Source organism: Centruroides sculpturatus, unplaced genomic scaffold, assembly GCF_000671375.1.
Source record: "Centruroides sculpturatus isolate CEXI.00-Female unplaced genomic scaffold, Cexi_2.0 scaffold1547, whole genome shotgun sequence".
Classification (NCBI taxonomy): Eukaryota; Metazoa; Arthropoda; class Arachnida; order Scorpiones; family Buthidae; genus Centruroides; species Centruroides sculpturatus.
In genome coordinates, this window is record NW_019385769.1 from 104,167 (window position 1) to 124,683 (window position 20,517).

At 31.4% G+C, this 20,517-nt stretch overlaps 1 protein-coding gene across 1 annotated transcript; it reads left to right on the forward strand.

The window, feature by feature from the left end:
- The first annotated feature begins 518 nt into the window (after positions 1-518).
- LOC111641956 (protein phosphatase 1H-like) lies at positions 519-19,712 on the forward strand. The gene is made up of 3 exons (XM_023388209.1): positions 519-853; positions 11,389-11,692; positions 19,568-19,712. The coding sequence occupies exons 1-3, from the start codon at positions 618-620 to the stop codon at positions 19,697-19,699; spliced, it is 672 nt and encodes a 223-aa protein (XP_023243977.1). The 5' UTR covers positions 519-617; the 3' UTR covers positions 19,700-19,712.
- The last annotated feature ends 805 nt before the right edge of the window (positions 19,713-20,517 follow it).

The following is a 20,517-nucleotide window of genomic DNA, read 5'->3' on the forward strand; positions in this document are numbered from 1 at the left end:
TGAAATTTAGCAGCCCATTTAATACGTAAATATTGTTCCGTATTCTTTAACTCCATGGCCACAAAATTTAAAAGGAGATTATTATCGATATATCTACCAAAAAATCGTGAGGTGAGGGAACTTTGTTTACGAAATCATGTAACAATACTTATTCAGCAGAAAACAATAGAAAACAAGTCGATAGTGCCTAATGCTACTTATTAGGACGGAAAGAGTTTAAAAAAAAAAAAAAAAGAGAGAAGTCAATTGAAATTTTGGGGAAAAAAGGATAGAATAAAAGACTCAATAAAAAATAAGCTATGAAAAAATTGGAGGGAAAAACAGATGAAATAGGATAACGAAAGAAGAGAAATACACCACGCTGGCAACACTAATTGTATTATAATTCATACGTTAAATGTGTAATAATATTTTTAAAGCTTATATAAATATTTATTTAAAAAATCATATAAATATATTTCAAGATAATTAAATTACTACTAATATTTTTTGCTTTCTTTTTAGGATGAAATTCGATAAAACTACATAATTTAATTTAATTAAGTGCGGTCTAGCAACAAAGATGGCGGCTTTCTTTCCACGTTTCTGTATTGTTAGCGTTTGACTGAGTTGTTAATATGTTTAATAGAGTTAAAAGTGTTTTGTATAACGTTGTCGGTGGTTTAGAAGCTCTTCCTGTAATTAAAGATGCGGAACCTTTGGATAAGCAACCTCTTAAATTTCCATATACTAGACCTCATTTCCTTCAGCTGACAACAGAAGATGAAGTTCAGGTATCCGCTGATCATTCAATTCGACCAATTATCGTACCTAGGGATATGACCAAACTCCCATGGAACAGTGGATATGCTGAGTAAGAAAAGTATTATTACTATGATATAATAAGAACTAAATTAAAGAATTAAAATTTATTTTTTGTTATCAATAGTTACAATCTAAATAAAATAATTAAAATTTATTTTTAAATTTATTTTTATTTTCAGTTTATATTTTGAATTACAATCGTTCAATATGATTACTTTCAGTATTCACATAAATCGTATGTTTATGCATCAGTCAGAAAAAATTTTCAAGGAAGTTGTGTCCATGTTAACTATTTCGTATTTTTGTTATGATATATTTTAAATTAAAAAGATTTCAACTTTATAATCAAAATTTCGTTTTATACGATTATCTGTGCCTTTCACATGACTATGGCTAGCTACTGAGATGTAAATTGCCATTGACTAATGATTTCTATGGAACCTTTCACACTATACTTATGGTGAAATAACATACACAGTGAGCTTTGTGTTGCCAGAGAACAACGTATAGAGCTTGCATGCCAAAAATTGATATTGAGGTGAACCAAGTTTATGCCACACTTTTTTGCAGTTGCTGATAAGGTAAGGGCAAAGGAAAGGCAATGGCTGCATTTGGCAGACTCAACAGTTGTAACTGAGCGGTACGTCGAGCCCCGTCTCTCACCACCCGGCCGCTCCATTGTGGGCCTGGCCGAACCCATAATGGCCTTGCTTAAAAAGGCCCTCTTAGTGCCCACAGGGCGGAAAGAGTTTTTAAAAAGTAGTGTTGGGCATAATCGATTGTAAATAGGACAGTGTACCCAACATATTTAATATTTTTTAGAATTCTGAATAGGCTCTTTTTTAAAATCTCATCTATTTTTTTATCTTTTTACAGCCAGCCGACTGAAGGGAGAAGGAGGTATTCACTAAAATGACGATTTATACAACGATTTAGAAACTAAATCACTATGGAAGACTTTATGTCATATAAATGCAGAAATCAACCATAATTCATTTAAATTTTAAACATTTTTTATTTTAAAAATTATGGTGTGTTGCAGGAATCTTATTAGATTCAAAGTGAGTCGTTAATACAACAAGGTTTAGGATAACGGAGTAAGTCGTTGATTTTTAAATGTCTACAGAATCAGTCAATTCTGGCACGCTTCTACATTAAAAAAATTGAAGTAACATAATCAAAAAATTTTATAAATTTTTATTATATTACAACATTTGTTCTTATATTTTATTTATTTTAATTANTTTTTTGCAGTTGCTGATAAGGTAAGGGCAAAGGAAAGGCAATGGCTGCATTTGGCAGACTCAACAGTTGTAACTGAGCAGATCAGTAGCTGTTACATAGCGACCTGGATCTGCCAAATGATGAGTGACTTTGTGTTGGAACAAAAAGCCTCATTGGTAGGTTTCAGATAGTGATAGGTAGTGTAAATGAAACATGCTACCAAATGTGATGTCAAAACACCAAACATGTTCCGAAAGAGCGCTACTGTAGAGGGCATTCAGCAGAAAAATACTCAATAGCTCTGGAACTGTTGAGTCTGCTGAACTCAGTCAATAACACTGTTTTATAGATATGTGGCAATAAAAATGAAATAGTTTTTCATAATATTTTATGTGCAGTTATTACAGACAAAACAAAAACTATTCTTGCATAAATAAAAGTATGTAATAAATGCAATTTCAAAGAGCAGAACATTTTTTAATCGACTTCTATATCTTCTAATCCTGTTTGGTCGATAATACAGTTGGTTATGTCGACCTGTCCACACCATTGTTGAATGTAAATAATTTTAATCTATTTTAATTTTGAGAAAGATCATTCTGTACTAGTAATGGACACAGAAAGGATTAAAAGAATTCCCAATAATATAAAAACATATGGCAAATTTTCAATTAATTAATTTTTGTTAGTATAATTTAAAACTTGCAGTGACATTTTCTTTTTAAAATATTTCTAACAAAAGTTTATTGAATAAATTGAACGGCTGTATATCAGAATTGTTATTGACCATCAATCCTGTATGTTGTGACAATTTTTTAAAAATAACTGCAAAATTTTTATTGGTTAACAATGGAATATCATACAAAATCTAAAGTAATTTATTGTGATTTTTCAATTGGGAAAATTTTTCCTTTTTGGAATTTATACAAATATCCATTTTAAATAATTAAAAAGCTTGCTTCAAAGTTTTTTGCAGAGGTGGGGAGTATTGTTATATCTTCTCCATTGTAATTGTATTTTTTGTTTTTTTTTACACTCAATTCTGATTTGAAGTTCAAGCTTGAAATCTGGAGATATTTCCATGGCAATAGCTATTTGTTTGGCACAGCAGAGCATTTGTTACAGTTCGTTGAAACAATATTCCCTAAAAATGAACTAATGCTTTTTAAAATACTGATGCATTCCTGTAAGACTGTACTTGAGCTTTTTAATAATTTTGATGCTATGTTAATTTTAAATAATACTTTGTACTAAATAACAACTTTGCATAAAAATTTAAATTCAGATACTTTAAATGCTAGCAATTTAGTTTTGGTTTTAGTACTTCTATCTTTCTGTTCATCTAAAGAAATTTTTCTTAATGCATCTTATACTTCTGAATTATCTCACATTGGTTTTAATGCAATATTTCCGTATCATATCGCTTACACGCTTACACCTTTTTAAGTTAAGAATGTTACATATTTTTTAAAACACTTCATTTGTTAGTGGAACTGGAAAAAAATACAAACATTTGTTGCACATGCGAAAAAATATTAATGATTTCTCCAGAAGCTGCTGCTACATCACTAACAACAAGGTTTGGAGAATGGCATGAGCAGGGAACAAAAAAGACTCCAGGATTTTGATTTAAAATTCATCTTTGGACATTGGAATGGGCACCTTCCATATTTACTTTATCATCATAGTCTTGTCCATGTAATTTTTAGGCCTAATGATTCCAGTTCTTGCAATATTAATTCAGTCAAATCAACTCCAGTAATTAAACAGGCAAAATCTTGCTAAAGTATTCTTTGGGTAAATATCCAGAACAACTAAAGACATTTGCTTGATTCTGTTGATATCCAGCGTACAAAATTTAAAATTATACTATAATATATACAATCATTAATAACAAAAACAATGGTCTTTTGAACATTTTGTCCCATTAGATCAGGGGTCGCCAAACTTTTTTAACCGTCGACCCCCAACCACTTCCCAAAACTTCACATCGACCCCCACTGTAAAGTTTTATTACAAGTGTATGTGTATGAGCAAAAAAAAAAAAAATGTTGTGGTCTCTGTATAAGCAAAAAGAAAAAAAAAAAAAAAGGTTGTGACCCCCTAGCCACATCAACCACTTTGGTGACCCCTACATTAGATAAATAAGGTTCAATTATATATCTTATACTTAGATACTGCAAGGATTCTTGTTTGATCTCTTAAATGTTTACTTTTAGCAGGTTCAAATTTTGCTAATATCTCCAAGATTTAAAAAAAATTATCATTGTTTGGTGCAAATATTTTATCTGAACTTTCTCTTGATGCTAACAGTTGAGAGGCATATAACTAAATAACTGAGATTATCCTCTTTAATATATCTTATTTATGTTGTCATTTAAGTTCTAAGATTCTAGTGAATAGCAATTTTCTATAATAAACAGAATGCAAATGGCAGCTAGAAAAAATTGCATTAATTTCTCTGACTTCCTGAAAAATATCAGTGGTAGTGCACCCTGGCACACTGCAAAATTAAAACAGTAGCGTACCAATTGACATATTTACCTTGCAAAATCATCCAAGAAGTCAACTAATAAAATAGTTACTTAGTTGTATATTGTAGTTAGAGGATTTGATCCCGGGATCCCGACCACTTTTCAGTCCCAAAATTTTCGGGATTAAGTTTTCCTAATCCCGGGATTTTCGGGATTGACATCATTTTAAAAAAATTTCAAAATAGACTGCATGAAGCGAAACGTTCAGTGCCAGTGCTTTTAACAGAATTGCTTGCCTATCATTTTAATATAAAATACAAGAAATTTTATTCCAAGCAAGCAGCAGAAATTAACCAAGCGGGCTTGCGATGCTTGCTTGGAATAAAACTTCTTGTATTTTCAACTAAAATGATAGGCAAGCAGTTCTCACTGGGTTACTTGGTAATATACTTCATTTTTGTATTTTTGAATTTTCGCGGGCGCCAATCGATTTTCTGGCGCAGTCAAGAGCACTACTCAGTGCGTTTTACCTGTCAATGTGTCAGCCATCTTGTTTTGCCAGTGTGGTTAATATAGACCTGACGCTACTCGCTTAGGGGGGGTCGACCTTAGGTGAAAAGGTTATGACCCTCGCCTTGTCCGCAATCTGTCAGGATGATGCGAGAAAGTCTTTTTACATTTCGGGGTAGTGGTTTGCTGAACGCTGAGAGACTCACACAGAGACCGAATTTACAAAATTAACGCGTTTATTTTTTGAAAAACATGCTTACAATGATCGAAACAATCGGGATTATAGCCTTTACTCCTACAATCCCGATCCGTGTCGACCGGACTGTTTTCTTCCATCCTCCCCGTGTCATCGAAGCTTATAAGTATTTACTAACGATTCCTCCAACTTCCATCAACCTAAACGCGTTTTCTCTGCAGCTGCATATATGTGCAACAAATTGAGAAGCAGACTTGGTGATGAGACACTAGATGCGTTGTTATTTCTCAGATCATATTTTCGCAATTCAAATTAGAATGTTCCTATTAAATTAGTTTTCTTTATATTTAAGAAAAATGTGACTGATTAATATTATTTTTAAATACTTTTTCCTAAGAAACTTACTTTACTACCTACTTACTAGGTTGTTATATGAAAGTAGTCTATTTAGTCGATGTTAAGAGAGATTTTTGTGAATTTTCAACGTTTATTTGCATAGTTTGTTACATAAAAGTTTTTTCAATTTATGTGAGTTTAAAGAGATCTCAGTGATGCTTAAAAAAGAATAAATTTAACATGAAACAGTGATTTTAAGTCTGGTTAGTCTGACTGTAAGTCTGATTAATTAGAGTGATTAAATTAACTAGGTGTATACCGTAAAATACGTTGATTTTTGTCTAAATTTTGATTTTTAATTTCTGTAAGATTTTCTTATTTTTTATTAACCCTCAATACCGAAATAATCCCGGGATCGAATAAGTATAATCTCGAAATCCCGGGATTAGAAATAAGGACCGGGATCGAATTCCCTAATTGTAGTGAATAAAAATTTCAATATGTAATCCAAAAATGCTGCCCCTTTGAAAGTGCTGCCTGAGGCAACTGCCTCACCACCTCACCCCATGTGCCAGCCCTAACCACATGTTTTTTTCTGTGTATAGTCCAGATTACAATGAATGTATCTCTTCTTTTGCACATGATTTTTTTGCCATGTCTATGTCCAGCAGGATATGTTAAATGAAAATATATTTTCTTTTGATTAAAATGGAGGATTATTAAATGGATGTAGAATTACTAATGAATTTAGTTAAAAATAAAAAGACCTGTTTTGTGGTATTAAAATTTAGAAGAATATAAAACTAAATTTAACAGTAAATCAATGGAATTGAATCTTTCATTTCAGAATTTTGAAAAGTATTGTATAAATAACTCAATAATTTGTGAATTGTTGATACAGACATAAAAATAATTTAAAAACTTAGAATTGTCTTATCTTATTTAATAAAGTAGAAAATGCTCACACATACTACATTCTATATTAACTGGATGTACCCAATGAATTTTTTGACTTTTTGATGAGACTATGTCTCGCCTCTAAAATCACACTGCTGTCAATGGCTGTACATCATAGAGGTATGAAGGAGTACATGTCAGGAGTTGCAATTTGTCACAGAGTATTTGGTGCCCAAATCATGTGCACATAAAATAAACCAAACTTGTAGGTAGTCGGAATCGAGAACCGGGTTAAAATAAAATACAAAATGCTGAGACTTTCTACAAACAGGTGCGAGTGCAAGATTTGCACATGATTGCTCACGCTTTCCAATATATAGTCTTGTCCCAAGAATGGCTTTGCCATTTTACTTGTTTCATTTATATAATTCACATACATAAATAGCATGTTTTCTTTTGGTCTATCATAAACCACTGCTCCAACCAAGTATAAAAGCAAATTGATTAAAAATATGAGTAGACGACATTGCTGTGTTTACAATGCCATGGCTAGTCACAGTCAGTTTCAGATTGGATTGTGTGTAAAGGGTCTTATAGAAGTAATGATTATGAAATTGATTACTATATAAGTTTAATTTTTACATTATAATAATAATAGAATATTTTTATGTAATTATTTCCTAGATTTTATTGAAATTGAGCTTTGTTGTGTTTTCAACAAAAAATAAAAGTGAAATACAACTCAATAATAATTCTAATTATTCATAATACTGAAATTTATATTTTAGATTTATTTTATAATTGTCAATCTTTGGATCTGGTTTAAACAAATTTTGAAGAAATTTTGGCTATTACATTTACCACTGTTACTTCCAGCTTTTACACTTGGTGAACTAATTGAAATTGTTTCATTGTGTCACAAAATGACAGAGAACGTGAACTTAGGAAAGTGTGAAACTTCGCCAAAGAAGGAAAGGTGTTTTTGCCTAATTAATTCAGAAATAGCTGATCATCAAAGAAAAAGGACAAATAGTTAAATAATTTATAAATCAGAGACAATTATATTTTATCAGGTAGAAAATTTCAAAAATAGGATTTCTAAACCAGAAACAATAGATTATTGTTTTAATTTTGTCTTTACTTACATTTTGCACATATAAAAGTAAAAACATTAGTTCATCTTTGCTCTAAATTATAAAAATCATGATTTAATCAGTGATGATTCAAATTGTTTTTGATGTTGATATTTTACAAATAGAAGACTTCTCTTATTCTTCTCTTTTCTTGGTTCAGTCCTCACTTTTGCTAATTTATTTATTGTTCAGTTAGCTTAACTGTCTGCATTAAACCAGCTTTGACAGCAAGCAATACAAATTTCGTTCATGTTTGTGTCTCAGGGCTAATTTATACTTACTTTGAAGTAAAAGTTATAAACGGTTAAGTTAGATAATAATATGATTAAAAAATAATTGTTTTAAAAATTTTCTCAAGAAAAAATTTCTTAGTCTAATAGTTAAAATAGCAAAAATTCAGAAAACACCATCTTGCGTATTGTGCATATTGCATTCTGTAAATATGATATCTTTAGCTTGTGTACCAATGATTCACATCCAACCAGTAGACATATTTGTTGAATGGACATAGGGAACACCTCTTTATTCTTGCACATTGTAAGGAATCTCAGCTTAGCCCAAGCCGTAGTTAGGGCTAGAACTACTTTTTTATATAATTTAGGTGTTTTCTAAACTCAATTGCATAATCAAGGTTGAGAATCAAATACACAACCAGGATCCAGAGTTAGTAAAAATTCTTAGTACTAAAATATTACTTAGATCTCACATTATTCTTTCCTTTTGTAGTTGTCCAGACAAATTGAGAGTCATCACAGTGACTCTGTGCTAAGTGAAAAAATATCTTTTTATTCTATTAATAACATCTAAAACATGAATAATATCCATTCTTAATAAAAATTTTTGCCATTGGTGGAGGAAACAAAATAGCAATTTCCATTCTAGAAACAAGGTCAAAGAAACTGTGGTCTGAACCAGTCAATGACAGATCTAGGAAGTTTGTGTAAAAAGCAGTTTCTATTCATTGTATAAATTGTGGTCATCAAGAAACATTCTTGAAATGCAATTTTTTATGATTTGTGATTTTTTTAAATGAGTTCTAAACTGTGGTAAAGATTTAGAACTCATCTCTATAGTCTACCCATACAATTCTATTGCCACTACTGAAATTCCAGACAGAAGTTTTACCTCTTTCATATATCAAGCAATGGGATGTATCAAAACCAAAATGTACAAAATGAGAAGGTGACTTCCTGGTCACAGCACTGACAACATAATTTCCTGTCTGTAATATGTAGATTATGTGTTGAAAAACTTTTAACTTTAATGTATTATAAGACACTGTGCATAATCTATAATAATTTTTTTCCATATCATCGAAAAAGTCTTCAAAATCATTTTTGTTTTTGTCACATCAAAATGTCTTCTTGTTATGTTCATGAAGTGACAGGATATCTTAAGTGTTGGGCAGATGTAAGAGACAAAGGTGTTGTTGGAGCTGGTTGCTTTTCGTGAATTAAACAAATATGTATCATTATTGGTCTGCAATTTGAAAAAATTGTAGGCCTATAAATTCCCACTGTTGTCCATCTGTCATTCCTTAATCTTGAGAACAGAGTTAGATCAATGAAAGATGAGACCAGGTATGGAAACCTTAGGGGGCAGGAGGCCCCCAATTAACATATATGAACTTCCAGTACAAACTGGAAGTCATGTTAATTCAATTAAAATATTTTCCCTCAAAAGGAGTTAGATATATGACCGGCATGACTATTGCTAATGGAAAAGTATGATGTACAGAGGTAAGACACTTCTAATTTGAGGTGGCGAGCATATATTTTAAATTAAAAAATTTTTAAAAATACGATTAAAAATTGCAGCCTGGCATTGTGATGTCACTGTAAATAATTGTTTACACATGGGTTTTCCTCAATAAATATTTCTAAGTTGATCTGTTTAAAATATGTTTTAAGTTCAATTTAAGAGGTTTTAGCTTAGATAATTTTTTAAAACTCTTTTTATCCATGGAGAATAAGAGGGCATTTTTTTTAAGCTAACCATGGGTTGACTAAATCATAGTGATGAAGGTTGGAGCCCAACACATCTGAGACATATCAACTGTTGAAAAATTCCCATTGCATTTTTTATTGTCTAGATTTAATCCAAAGCATCCCAGATGCTTTAATTGCCTTGGCCATCTGGTTGGCAATGAAAGAAGATAATCAGTAGTGTCTGACCTTTACAGTAAATCTCAATCAAGTGACAAGACTTATCTTCACTTTTGATAAAGAAAGTTTGTTTCAATTATAGATACAGAAAATTCAGTGATTTAGTTTTGATGTTTCTGTGAATATTTTATTAATAGATTAGCAATGTTCAAAGAAATGAAAAATCTTACTGACAGATTTTACAATCTTTGTATGGATTGATTTTATTTTTATTGTTAATTTTTATTTATTTAATTTAACTTATAATAAAAGTTTGTAGTTAGAAGGATATTCCTTGACTTTGTTATACCTTGCCACTATTGTTGTTTGACCACCAAGAGGAAGAGGAAAGGTTTGAACTTTAACCAGGGGCTTTTTATCTCATGGTCTGTCAACTGATGATGATTTCTATTCATAGATTCCAAAGGGAACAATTTTGGCTGACAGAGGATGCAAAGACTAACAGTTTGTTAAAGTTTGCTACGAGAGTATGTTTTATTATGCTTATTTAGGTTATGCTTATATTATAGAGCAGTGTTTTCCAATATTTTTGGATTAGTGACACACTTTGAATTTAATTAAATTCCAGCGACACCATAATTTTTAAAATAAAAATGTTTAAAATTATTTTTTAATTAATATGCTATAACAGTAAAACTATATTTCTTTTATTAGGACTAAAAGCTGATAATTTATATTTGATGAATTCACTAGACTGTTCTGAAATAATATAGGAACTGGAAGGAGAAATTTAAAAATAAATTAATTCACAGCTTAAAAGATCATCAGTTGGATCAAAACCATTGTTGTTTATTAAAAGATACCTGCTGGAATAATTTTTAAGATGTGAATTTATTTATCACTAGACTGTTGGTACTACAGAAGATAAAATATTGATTTCATGAAGATGTGTGTATTGACTACATCATTCTTTGACTCCAGATTTATGTAAATATAATGTGCTTCTTTACAATATAGATTGATTAAAGACTAGTACTGAAATATTTAACTTTTACTCTGCAGTTTAATATAAGGTAAAACATTTTTTATAGGTATGAAGTCACATAAAGAACAGCTATGATTTGTTAATGAGTAAATTGATTTCCTGTCAATTGCTTTGAAATAGCATTAAAATATTTTTTTTCTTTAAAAATATTGATAATCTAAAGAATTATTTACATGATATTATATAGTGAGGGTTTTTGTTTTGTATATATTAAATTGAATTTAACTGGGATTTTTATTAGTAGTTATCAAATATAATTTTTCATATATCTGTACATATTACATTTTGTAAGTAAAATAATAATTGGAAACATTTTTTTTGTTTTTTTAATCTTTATTTCAATTAATTGTAATTATTTGTTTCTTTGCAGACACACTAAGGTGACATATATCAACACTTGGCAACTTATTGACTATTTATTCAGTTGGGACGCCTTTTACATTACGCGTTTCGGGCATTGGCCCCTCTTCAGCCAACATAAAAGAGGGGCCAATGCCCGAAACGCGTAATGTAAAAGGCGTCCCAACTGAATAAATAGTCAATAAGTTGCCAAGTGTTGATATATGTCACCTTAGTGTGTCTGCAAAGAAACAGCTTAATAACAACAACACGGTTTCATCAGAATCAAACGTAATTGTAATTAGTAATTGTTTTATTTTTTCAGAGCAATTAATGCAGGTAAAAGTGTACGTAATGAAGATCAAGCAGCTGTTTATAGAGGACTCTTATGTAGATCCTTTACTGATGGTCAAGTGAACATAGGTAAAGAAAGTAATTCATATGAAATTCCTATAGTGACTCAAATAGGAGATAATGCAGAGATTAAAACTGTTCCTGAAAATCTAAATTCTGAAGAAATTGATTCAGTTGCAGTGCCTTCAACTAGCGATAGCATTAATACTTTATCATTGAATGAATCCCATTTTAGGACTCCTCCATCAACTCCAGAACCTCGTAAAAAGCTAGCTGTAAGTATTTTAATCGTGGGTCTGTATTTATAAATATCTGATAAGATACAGTATAGTAGCATTTCAATATTCAAAGTTATTTGAAACTTATACTATTTTACATTTTGTCTTCACAAAACACATTATAGCATTTACAACAAAACAGGAGAAATTGACAATGGCAGTATGTCTTATGACATCACTAGTAACCATTTTCATTTTAATATTACTAATTGAAAAGTATATTTTAGGGATGAATTATCAGAATTTTCTCACTTCTCGTGTGTTTTTAATGTCTGAGAAAGAAAGATAACTGTATTTTATTTTATTTGAATTAAAATGCTTCCTAGATATCTTAAGGAGAAGAAAGTGAATAACAAGTAAACTATCACTGTATATAATAGAAAATTGTGATCAATCTAGACATGAAACAAAAACTATCTGAAATTAATGCTGATAGTTGTATTAATAGAAATATTGTAGTAGTTTGAAAGAAACTGACAAACTAATTTTTTTTAAGAAGAAGAAAAGATGATAAATTATGAATGAATGAGATCTTTTCATATGACATTCCGTAAATAGTTTTAATTCCACTATGAGTAATTCTATCAATTTTTTCAGCATTCAATGACATCTTGGAAGTTAGAATCAAAAATACTCTAACAGAGACAGTTAGCAATAACCATTTATTAAATTATCTAACAATAAAGCCAAATACTTCCCACATCTTTCCCATTACTTTGACTTAATGTAAGAGCTATTAGATATATAATATTTATTAGAGACTATATCATCATCTCATATGCTTTGTTAATATGACACTTCCATATTTGGCAACTTATGAGGAATTTTATTTTAAATTATGATACTAGATGTTTGTGAATCTAGCCCATGTTTTGTTTTTATATTTTCTGAAGTTTGTATTTAAAACATACACACTCATTGCCATAAAAATTAGCACACCAAGAAGGAGTTGTCGGAATCGAACAAAATTGTATATGTGAGTGTAATGGTGATACAAGTGATTACAAAATGAAAGCAAAAGGATCATTTATTGTAGCAACAACTACAAATGAAAGGCAGTTCTAGTACCCTTTCGGTTACTTCTAGCATGACTACATGTGGTATGGGTGGGCATGGAGGCATACAGGTGCCATATGGTGTCCTGTGGCATCTCAGTCCACAGTTGCTGCAAGTGGTCCTTTAGCTCGGCCAAACTCCTAGGCTGTATAACTTATCATTCCAGATGATCCCAGACATGTTTGATTGGTGACAAATCAGGACCAGGCAGGCCAAGGAAGTGTGGAAATGTGGGAGGGCAGTCCTGTGACATCCTTGCTGTGTGTGGTTGTGCATTGTTCTGTTGGAAAATGGCTCTTGTGAGTCCTGCCATGAGAGGCAACAAATGTGGCTCAGGATGTCACTAACATACTGCTGGGTTGTCATGGTCCCTTGGATCACTAATAGAGGTGACTGGCTGTCATATGTAATGGCACCCCAGATCACACCAGCTATGGGAGCAGTGCCGCTCCAGGCAGGATTGAGGGGTTCCCCACAGGGCTTCCAGACATGAATACAGACATTGTCAGTGCCCAAGCTGAATCTGGATTCTTTGCTATAGACAACCTGCTTCCATTCTGTTTTGGTCCAATCTCATTGGGAGCAACACCACTCTAAACAGGGGTGACGATGGGTGGTGTCAATGGCCACTGCAGTACCAAATGTTCCTCACTCAGGTGCCTTGAAATGGACAGACAGACCTAGGGGACTGTAATGGTGATGTGGCCTGTGTCCAGATGTTAGACAATGAATGATATGGTTAGCCGTGTGAGTGCTTGTTGGAGGACCAAGCAGTCCTCTTGGCTAGTGGTCTGCCATGTTTGCGAGCTCTTTCTCATCCACTGGTCCCAAACACCACTTCACAGTGTTGTCAGAATGGCCTAGGTGGCAGTCTATTCGGTGAGGTGACCATCCAATTTCTTTCAACTTGATGATTCTTCCCTTCTCAAACTCAGTTGTTCATATGGCCTTCAATTGTGATGTAAAGGCATCTCTAGTGGTACAGCATTCCTCTACAGCAAGTAATCTACAGACAGGATGCATTTTAACCAGGGCTGTGGAGTCGGAGTCATGGAGTTTTGATGTTTTAGTCAGAGTCGGATGGTAAGGAAAAGTTGGAGTCGGAATTGGAGTCGGTAGATTTTTACGCGACTTCCACAGCCCTGGCAGGGCTGTTGAGTTGGAGTCGGAGCCAGAGTCGTGGAGTTTTGGTGTTTTAGTCGGAGTCAATAATAAGGAAGAGTCAGAGTTGGAGTCGGTAGATTTTTACGCGACTCCACAGCCCTGATTTTAACACCCTCTGCTGGCATTGGCATTAGCAATGAGCCATCGTGCTATAACTGTATTCATTTCCATATCTTATCTGCATGCCAAGTTTCTCAGCGATATGGCAATGAGTATATAATATTAACTCTGTTACTTACGAGTATTAAATATTAAAAAAATGTATTAAAAAAGTAACAATTTTTTACATTTATAAAATATTAAAGTATAATAATTTATTCTTTAAAATCATTTTTTATTTATATTTATTGTGATTATATGCAATGAATTTATTAAAATAACAATGAAAATTTAAATCTGTATTAAACAAAAAATAATTTCATTTTATATCATGGGTTAGCAATAATTAAATAGTTTATCAAAAAGCAGAAATGATTTGGATTAGATATAGATGAGAGCAGGTTAGACTGAAAAATTATTGTTCAGTAAAAGATATGTGCTTTTTATTGCTAGTTACTCTTACTACTATTATTATTTATATTACTGTACTATTCTTAAATGATAGCAGGAGATTGTTCCTGCTGTAGAAATACTAAAACTACCAAGTAGTATTTGTAATTTCCAGTTAATTGTGACACATTTTATGTTCATGATATTTCTAAATGCTATGTAACCAAAATAGAAACCGATGTTATTGGTTGCTATTTTGGTTACATAGGTAGCGTATATATTTTGGTTACAATATTACAGAAATGATTATTGCAATTTGACTGTAAAAGCAAGAAATCTATTTTACTGAAATAGGAAAGAACAATTAAATGTTACATTTTAAAAATATATTAACCATGTTATCAAACAAAAGTAAGTTTTTATATCTGTTGTGATGGTAAAAATGTTGAAAGAAACAGATTGCTTTTATGTTGAATGAATTCTGGAAATTGGAGAAAAATGAGAAAAATTGTTGAGAAATTAATGAGTGAATTAAGACTTTTTGAATAACTTAGTCCTCAATTATATCATGCATATTTTCTAATATACAAGATGATAATATATGTAATGATATATAAATAAACAACAAAATGTGGTTATAGTGTATAATGAATTGACAACCATTACATATGCTATAATTTTAAATGATGTGCAGCAAGTTCCAGATTTAAGGAATAGTAAAACAAAATTGAAAAATCAATAACATTCAATTATTATATTCTTAATTTGTTAACAGTTTAAAACAAGCCTTTTTCTTTTACTTCCACTTTTTTTTTTATATTTTCAACATGCATCATTTTTACTGTATGACATTTGTGAAATTTTATTTATTTTTAGATTCAATAGAAATTTGCAAATTATCTAGAGATGTAGCTGTAAGCTTTTTGAAATTGTTTACATTTATTGTAAGTGATGTGAGTTTGTGGGACACAATAGATCAATAGATGGATCATTTTATTCTTCATTTAGCTTCTTGTTTGGATCTGTATCAAATTATTATTTCAGTAGTGCTTTTTTCCCCCAAAAACTTATCACAACTTAAAAAGAATAACAAAAGAGAGTTATAACATATAAAAGTTGTGATAAGTTTGGGAAAAACAGCACTATTTGGGTTGCTGAAATTATAATTTGAATCATTTATGATAACATATTTTACGAGACCAATTTATTGCTCATATTTATTTACTACTATCATTTACAATGTTCTCAGTTATGCATTTTTCCACAAGGATGAGTGATGACTTCCATTGTTACATCACTTGGTTAGTCACTTTAGTTTGGGTTGCCATTTATTATGTTTTTTTAGTTTCAAATGCATGACATCATTTCACAATACAGTGGAACCTCGCTTAATGAGCATAATTTGTTCCAGAATCTTACTCATGATGCGAAACATTTGTTAAGTGAAACAATTTTTTCCATATAAATTAATTAAATTATGATAATGCATTCCATGCCAAAAAAAATACTCTAATATTTTATGTATAACATTTATTCAAAGAAAATTATACAATATACATTGTTAAGGAGTGTGAATCATTATCATTTCTTCTTGTGCAGAATGAACCAACCTGGAATGCAAATTTGATTTGCAGTAAACAAAAAACAAATCGAAATTTAATTTGGAATCAGTCATTAAATTTAATATGAAATGGCAGCATAACTGCTTACCTCTAGTCAAATTATTTAATTTCTAATATTTAATTATAGCCTTTACATAGCCCAAGAATTTGGCATATTGTTTGGTGTGTTTTTGATATAACTGGCTATGGTTGTTGGTATTTATATGTAATATGTATGAACACAAGTTTGGAAAAAATGTGTGATCACAAGCGACACTAAGATGATAGCAGAATGAGTGCTAAACACAGACTGATGTAATATTCACACAATCTGGGACTTCTCCTCTCCTCGTCACTTGTTATGCAAAATGTTGCTTGTTAAGCAAGTAACTTTTTTAAAATTTGTTTTGCTCATTGTGTGAATTACTTGTTATGAGAGGTGCTCGTTAAGCGCGGTTTCACTGTATGTTAGATCTCATCATACATTTCTATGTACTTTAACTGGCAATAATTTTAAAACACAAAAATTACATTAGTTTTCCAAGTGCCTAGCCAATGTGAACTAACGTACCACCCATGATACACATACGACTAGACCATACAAGGTGTGTTCCATAAGTAATGCGACTAATTTTTTTCACGACACGACGATATGCCGTAGCTAGTTCTAACCTTCTGTGCTAGGTGGATGGGGTGTTAGCTTCAAAACTCGCCTGGTCTCATTTGCCTCCAAGCTGCCGGTGTATGAGGATGTTCGTTCCCATGAACCCCATTTTGAGTTAATGTAACACGGAGTGATGGATCATTTTGTGGAACAATGTTATGCTATCAAATTTTGTGTTAAACTTGGGAAGTCCACCACTGAGACTTTTACATTAATTCAGCAGGCCTTTGGGATTGATTGCTTCTCCAAATCACAAGTCTTTTGATGGCACAAGTCGTTCAAGGATGGCCGAGAGGAGGTCACTGACGAATCCCACAGTGGACATCCATCAACCTCCCGAATTGTCTTCTTTGATGTCAGAGGCATTAACCACCACAAATTCGTACCTGTCAGGAATACTGTAAATGCAGCTTTCTACTTGGAAGTGTTCAAAAGACTGAATTCCTAGTTGCACACTGCTGAAGTGACATCAAGGCTATGCGGAAACTTCATCACGACAATGTGCCAAGCCACAACGCTTTCACTATCAACAATTTCCTGGCCAGGACCCACACCCCATTGGTTCCACCACCACTTTACAGTCCTGACCTGGCTCTTGCCAACTTTTTTTTGTTTCCTCGCTTAAAAGGGGCCATAAAAGGGAAACATTGGGACGCGATTGAAAACATCAAGGCTTATGTTACATCAGCTATAAAGGACATTCCAGAGAAGGCCTTCCAGAATGCCTTCCAGGCCTGAAAACACCGCACCACTTCACAAGAGTATCGATGCAGGAGGGTGCTATTTTAAAGATTTTTGACTAATTGTAAGAATATGTTCAATAAATGATTTTTTATGAATTTGGTTGCATATGGTCGTGCCAGTGCTGCCAGCTAAAACGTGCATATCAACAAAAATAATATTGGAGTATCCCAAGACATAGCCAAAGATTGCATCGCCACAGTACTAGTGGAAATTTCAATTTGCCGACTGGAAAGCTTTTGGTTAATTAATTGATGTTTTGGTTGATCAATATTCAGATAATTGATACTCTACTGTATTATGGAACGCACCTTGTATGATTACAACACTAGTATCTCATTACCCTAATCTAGCACATGGATGAATTTACAGTTTTAAATGATTTATATTGTTGTGCTAATTAGTGCTGTGCTGATAACATATCAAACTGAAAGTAATATATGTTTACAATATCAGTAGTCTAGATTTCAAAATATTGATATTGTAAACATTTATTACTTTTGGTTTGATATATCAGTTATCAGCAGAGCACTAATTGTGAGAACTACAACAACTCTCTTTAGAATTTTTAACAATGGTGCTATTTTCTGACAGCTGGAGAAATTATTATGTTGAAAGATCAAGGATGATTATCATAATTAACAAATACAGAATTATCAATATTTGTCATTGATAACATACCAAAATTCAACATTATCAATAAAAGTTGGCGTTTTATTGGATGTAACATATCTGTATCGATATTGTAAGCATTAGTTTTGGTTTGATATATTGATTATCAACACAGCATTATCAATCATTTTCAGTATTCAATAATTTTTAGTATTTATTGAAATTTTATCAACGTATTGAAGAAATCTCGGTATCAAGCCTGATATCAATATCTAAATTTTAGTTTAGTGCACTCCTACTAAGTTTAATCTTTCTTATCATCTGTTTAAAATATCTTAAGTAATGATTTAATTTATTTAATAAACTGATATGCAAGATATTGAAAAAATGTACACAATAAATAAGCAGTTTCAATTCATTATAAAAATTTTAAATATCTATTCATTTTTATAGGAAGCAAAAAATTAATAACATATATTCTCCAATTAAGCCTTAAATAAATAAATAAATGTTCATTCAATATTAAATAATTATATTACAGTTGAGCATCGATTATCTGAATCAATTGGGAACTGGGGTTGTTTGGAAAATCGATTTTTCGGATAACTGATTATGTACAAAAAAATATATTAACCTATCCCATGTTGAAATTCGTTCAAATCCTGGCATGTCCTTAAGTACCCTCTCATGGTCGTGCCAGTGCTGCCAGCTAAAACATGCATATCAACAAAAATAATATTGGAGTATCCCAAGACATAGCCAAAGATTGCATCGCCACAGTACTAGTGGAAATTTCAATTTGCCGACTGGAAAGCTTTTGGTTAATTAATTGATGTTTTGGTTGATCAATATTCAGATAATTGATACTCTACTGTATTAAATTTTACAGCTGAACCAAAAATGAAAGTAAGATATGAAAAAAAAATTTTTATAGTAAATTTATAGTATACTAGCTGCAAGGACCCGCTTCGCTGGGCAAAAAGTAACGATAGTGAAGATTAAGATAATTACATTATAGCTAATCTTACCCGTTTTCATAGAATGCAAGAATTAGGTCCCCGTTTCCAGACTAATTAGAGAATTTTTACGTTTAGTCAAACGAACTATTTTCAACATTTCTGGAATGTTTACAATCATTCTATAATTGAACCAATATTCGAATTTTATGTTCAAATTTAATTCGAACAAATTCGAACATTGTTCAAATTAAATTCGAACAAATTCAAACAAAACATTCGAAATAGAAAGCCACTTTCAACCACTTTCAGCCTCATATCTCCTGCACCCTTATAGCTATCGAGACGCAATCACCCCTATGCACGAATGGAGACTTGGGGCTACCACCACATACAAACACCATTCACGTGCGATGTGTAGTTTTGGCAGAAAAGTGAAATATAGGGACATACATGTCCATTTATATATATATATATAGATGTATTGATATGTCAAAGTGTTTTGATTATAAAATAAACAAAAATGGATCTTTTTCATTATTTTTTATTAGGCTTAATTCTAAAATAATTGTAATTTATTTTTTAATAGATTGAACAAAGTCTACCATGGATTTATTTTGGTTTATTTGATGGTCATGCTGGTTCTGGTGTTGCAGTTGCTGCAGCAAAAACTCTCCATACAATACTTCAGGTAATTCATAGTTTTGTTTCAATATGTTAATTAAATTAGCAGTCCAAAGGTCGCCTGATAAATCTAGCAATTAGGTATTCTAATTTAATGAATAATTTTTGATATACATTGTTAACTTGTTTTGCAATGATTAAACAAAAAATTTTTAGTCATAAAACAGTTTAATTAAAGTACAAACATTATAATTTGTAGTTTATATATATTAGTTATAAGTATGGGTTTCTTTTTACTGAAGAGAATTATGAGACCTATTTAATTTGTTTTAAGTGTCTATTCACTGTTCTTAAAAGGCAATTTGAAACAGGGTATGGGTTACGTGAATCATGTGTATCGTATGTTGATTTTAAATTGTAATTACAAGTTAACCATACAGCTTTATTTGTATCTAAAGTCAACAATAGCATCTTTAAAAAAACATGAATAATCCTTTTGCCATGCAGATATAGTCATGATTGCAGACAGATCTGCAATTGTGATTTTTTCCTGAAACCAGAAAAGATACATATCGCTTGCCTTAAGTTTTCTCCCATTTGTTTTTATTTTTTGTATGTTCAATCCATGCTTTAATTGGTATTGTTAAACATTCTTATTTGAATTTGTATCTTAAAAGTTGATAAATTTCCAGTAATTATCACTATCTATATAATATCATTTCAGAGAAATTTTATGGTTAAGACATATATGATAATTGTCATCCATATATAAACTATAAACTCGGTCTTTTTCATTGCTATAAAGTGAATATTGATAACTAAAAATAATTATATACATTTTAAAATAATAGCCCTAGTTTGATTGTACAATATCGTGTTTTGTTTATACACAACTGCATTACTTTTGATATTTAT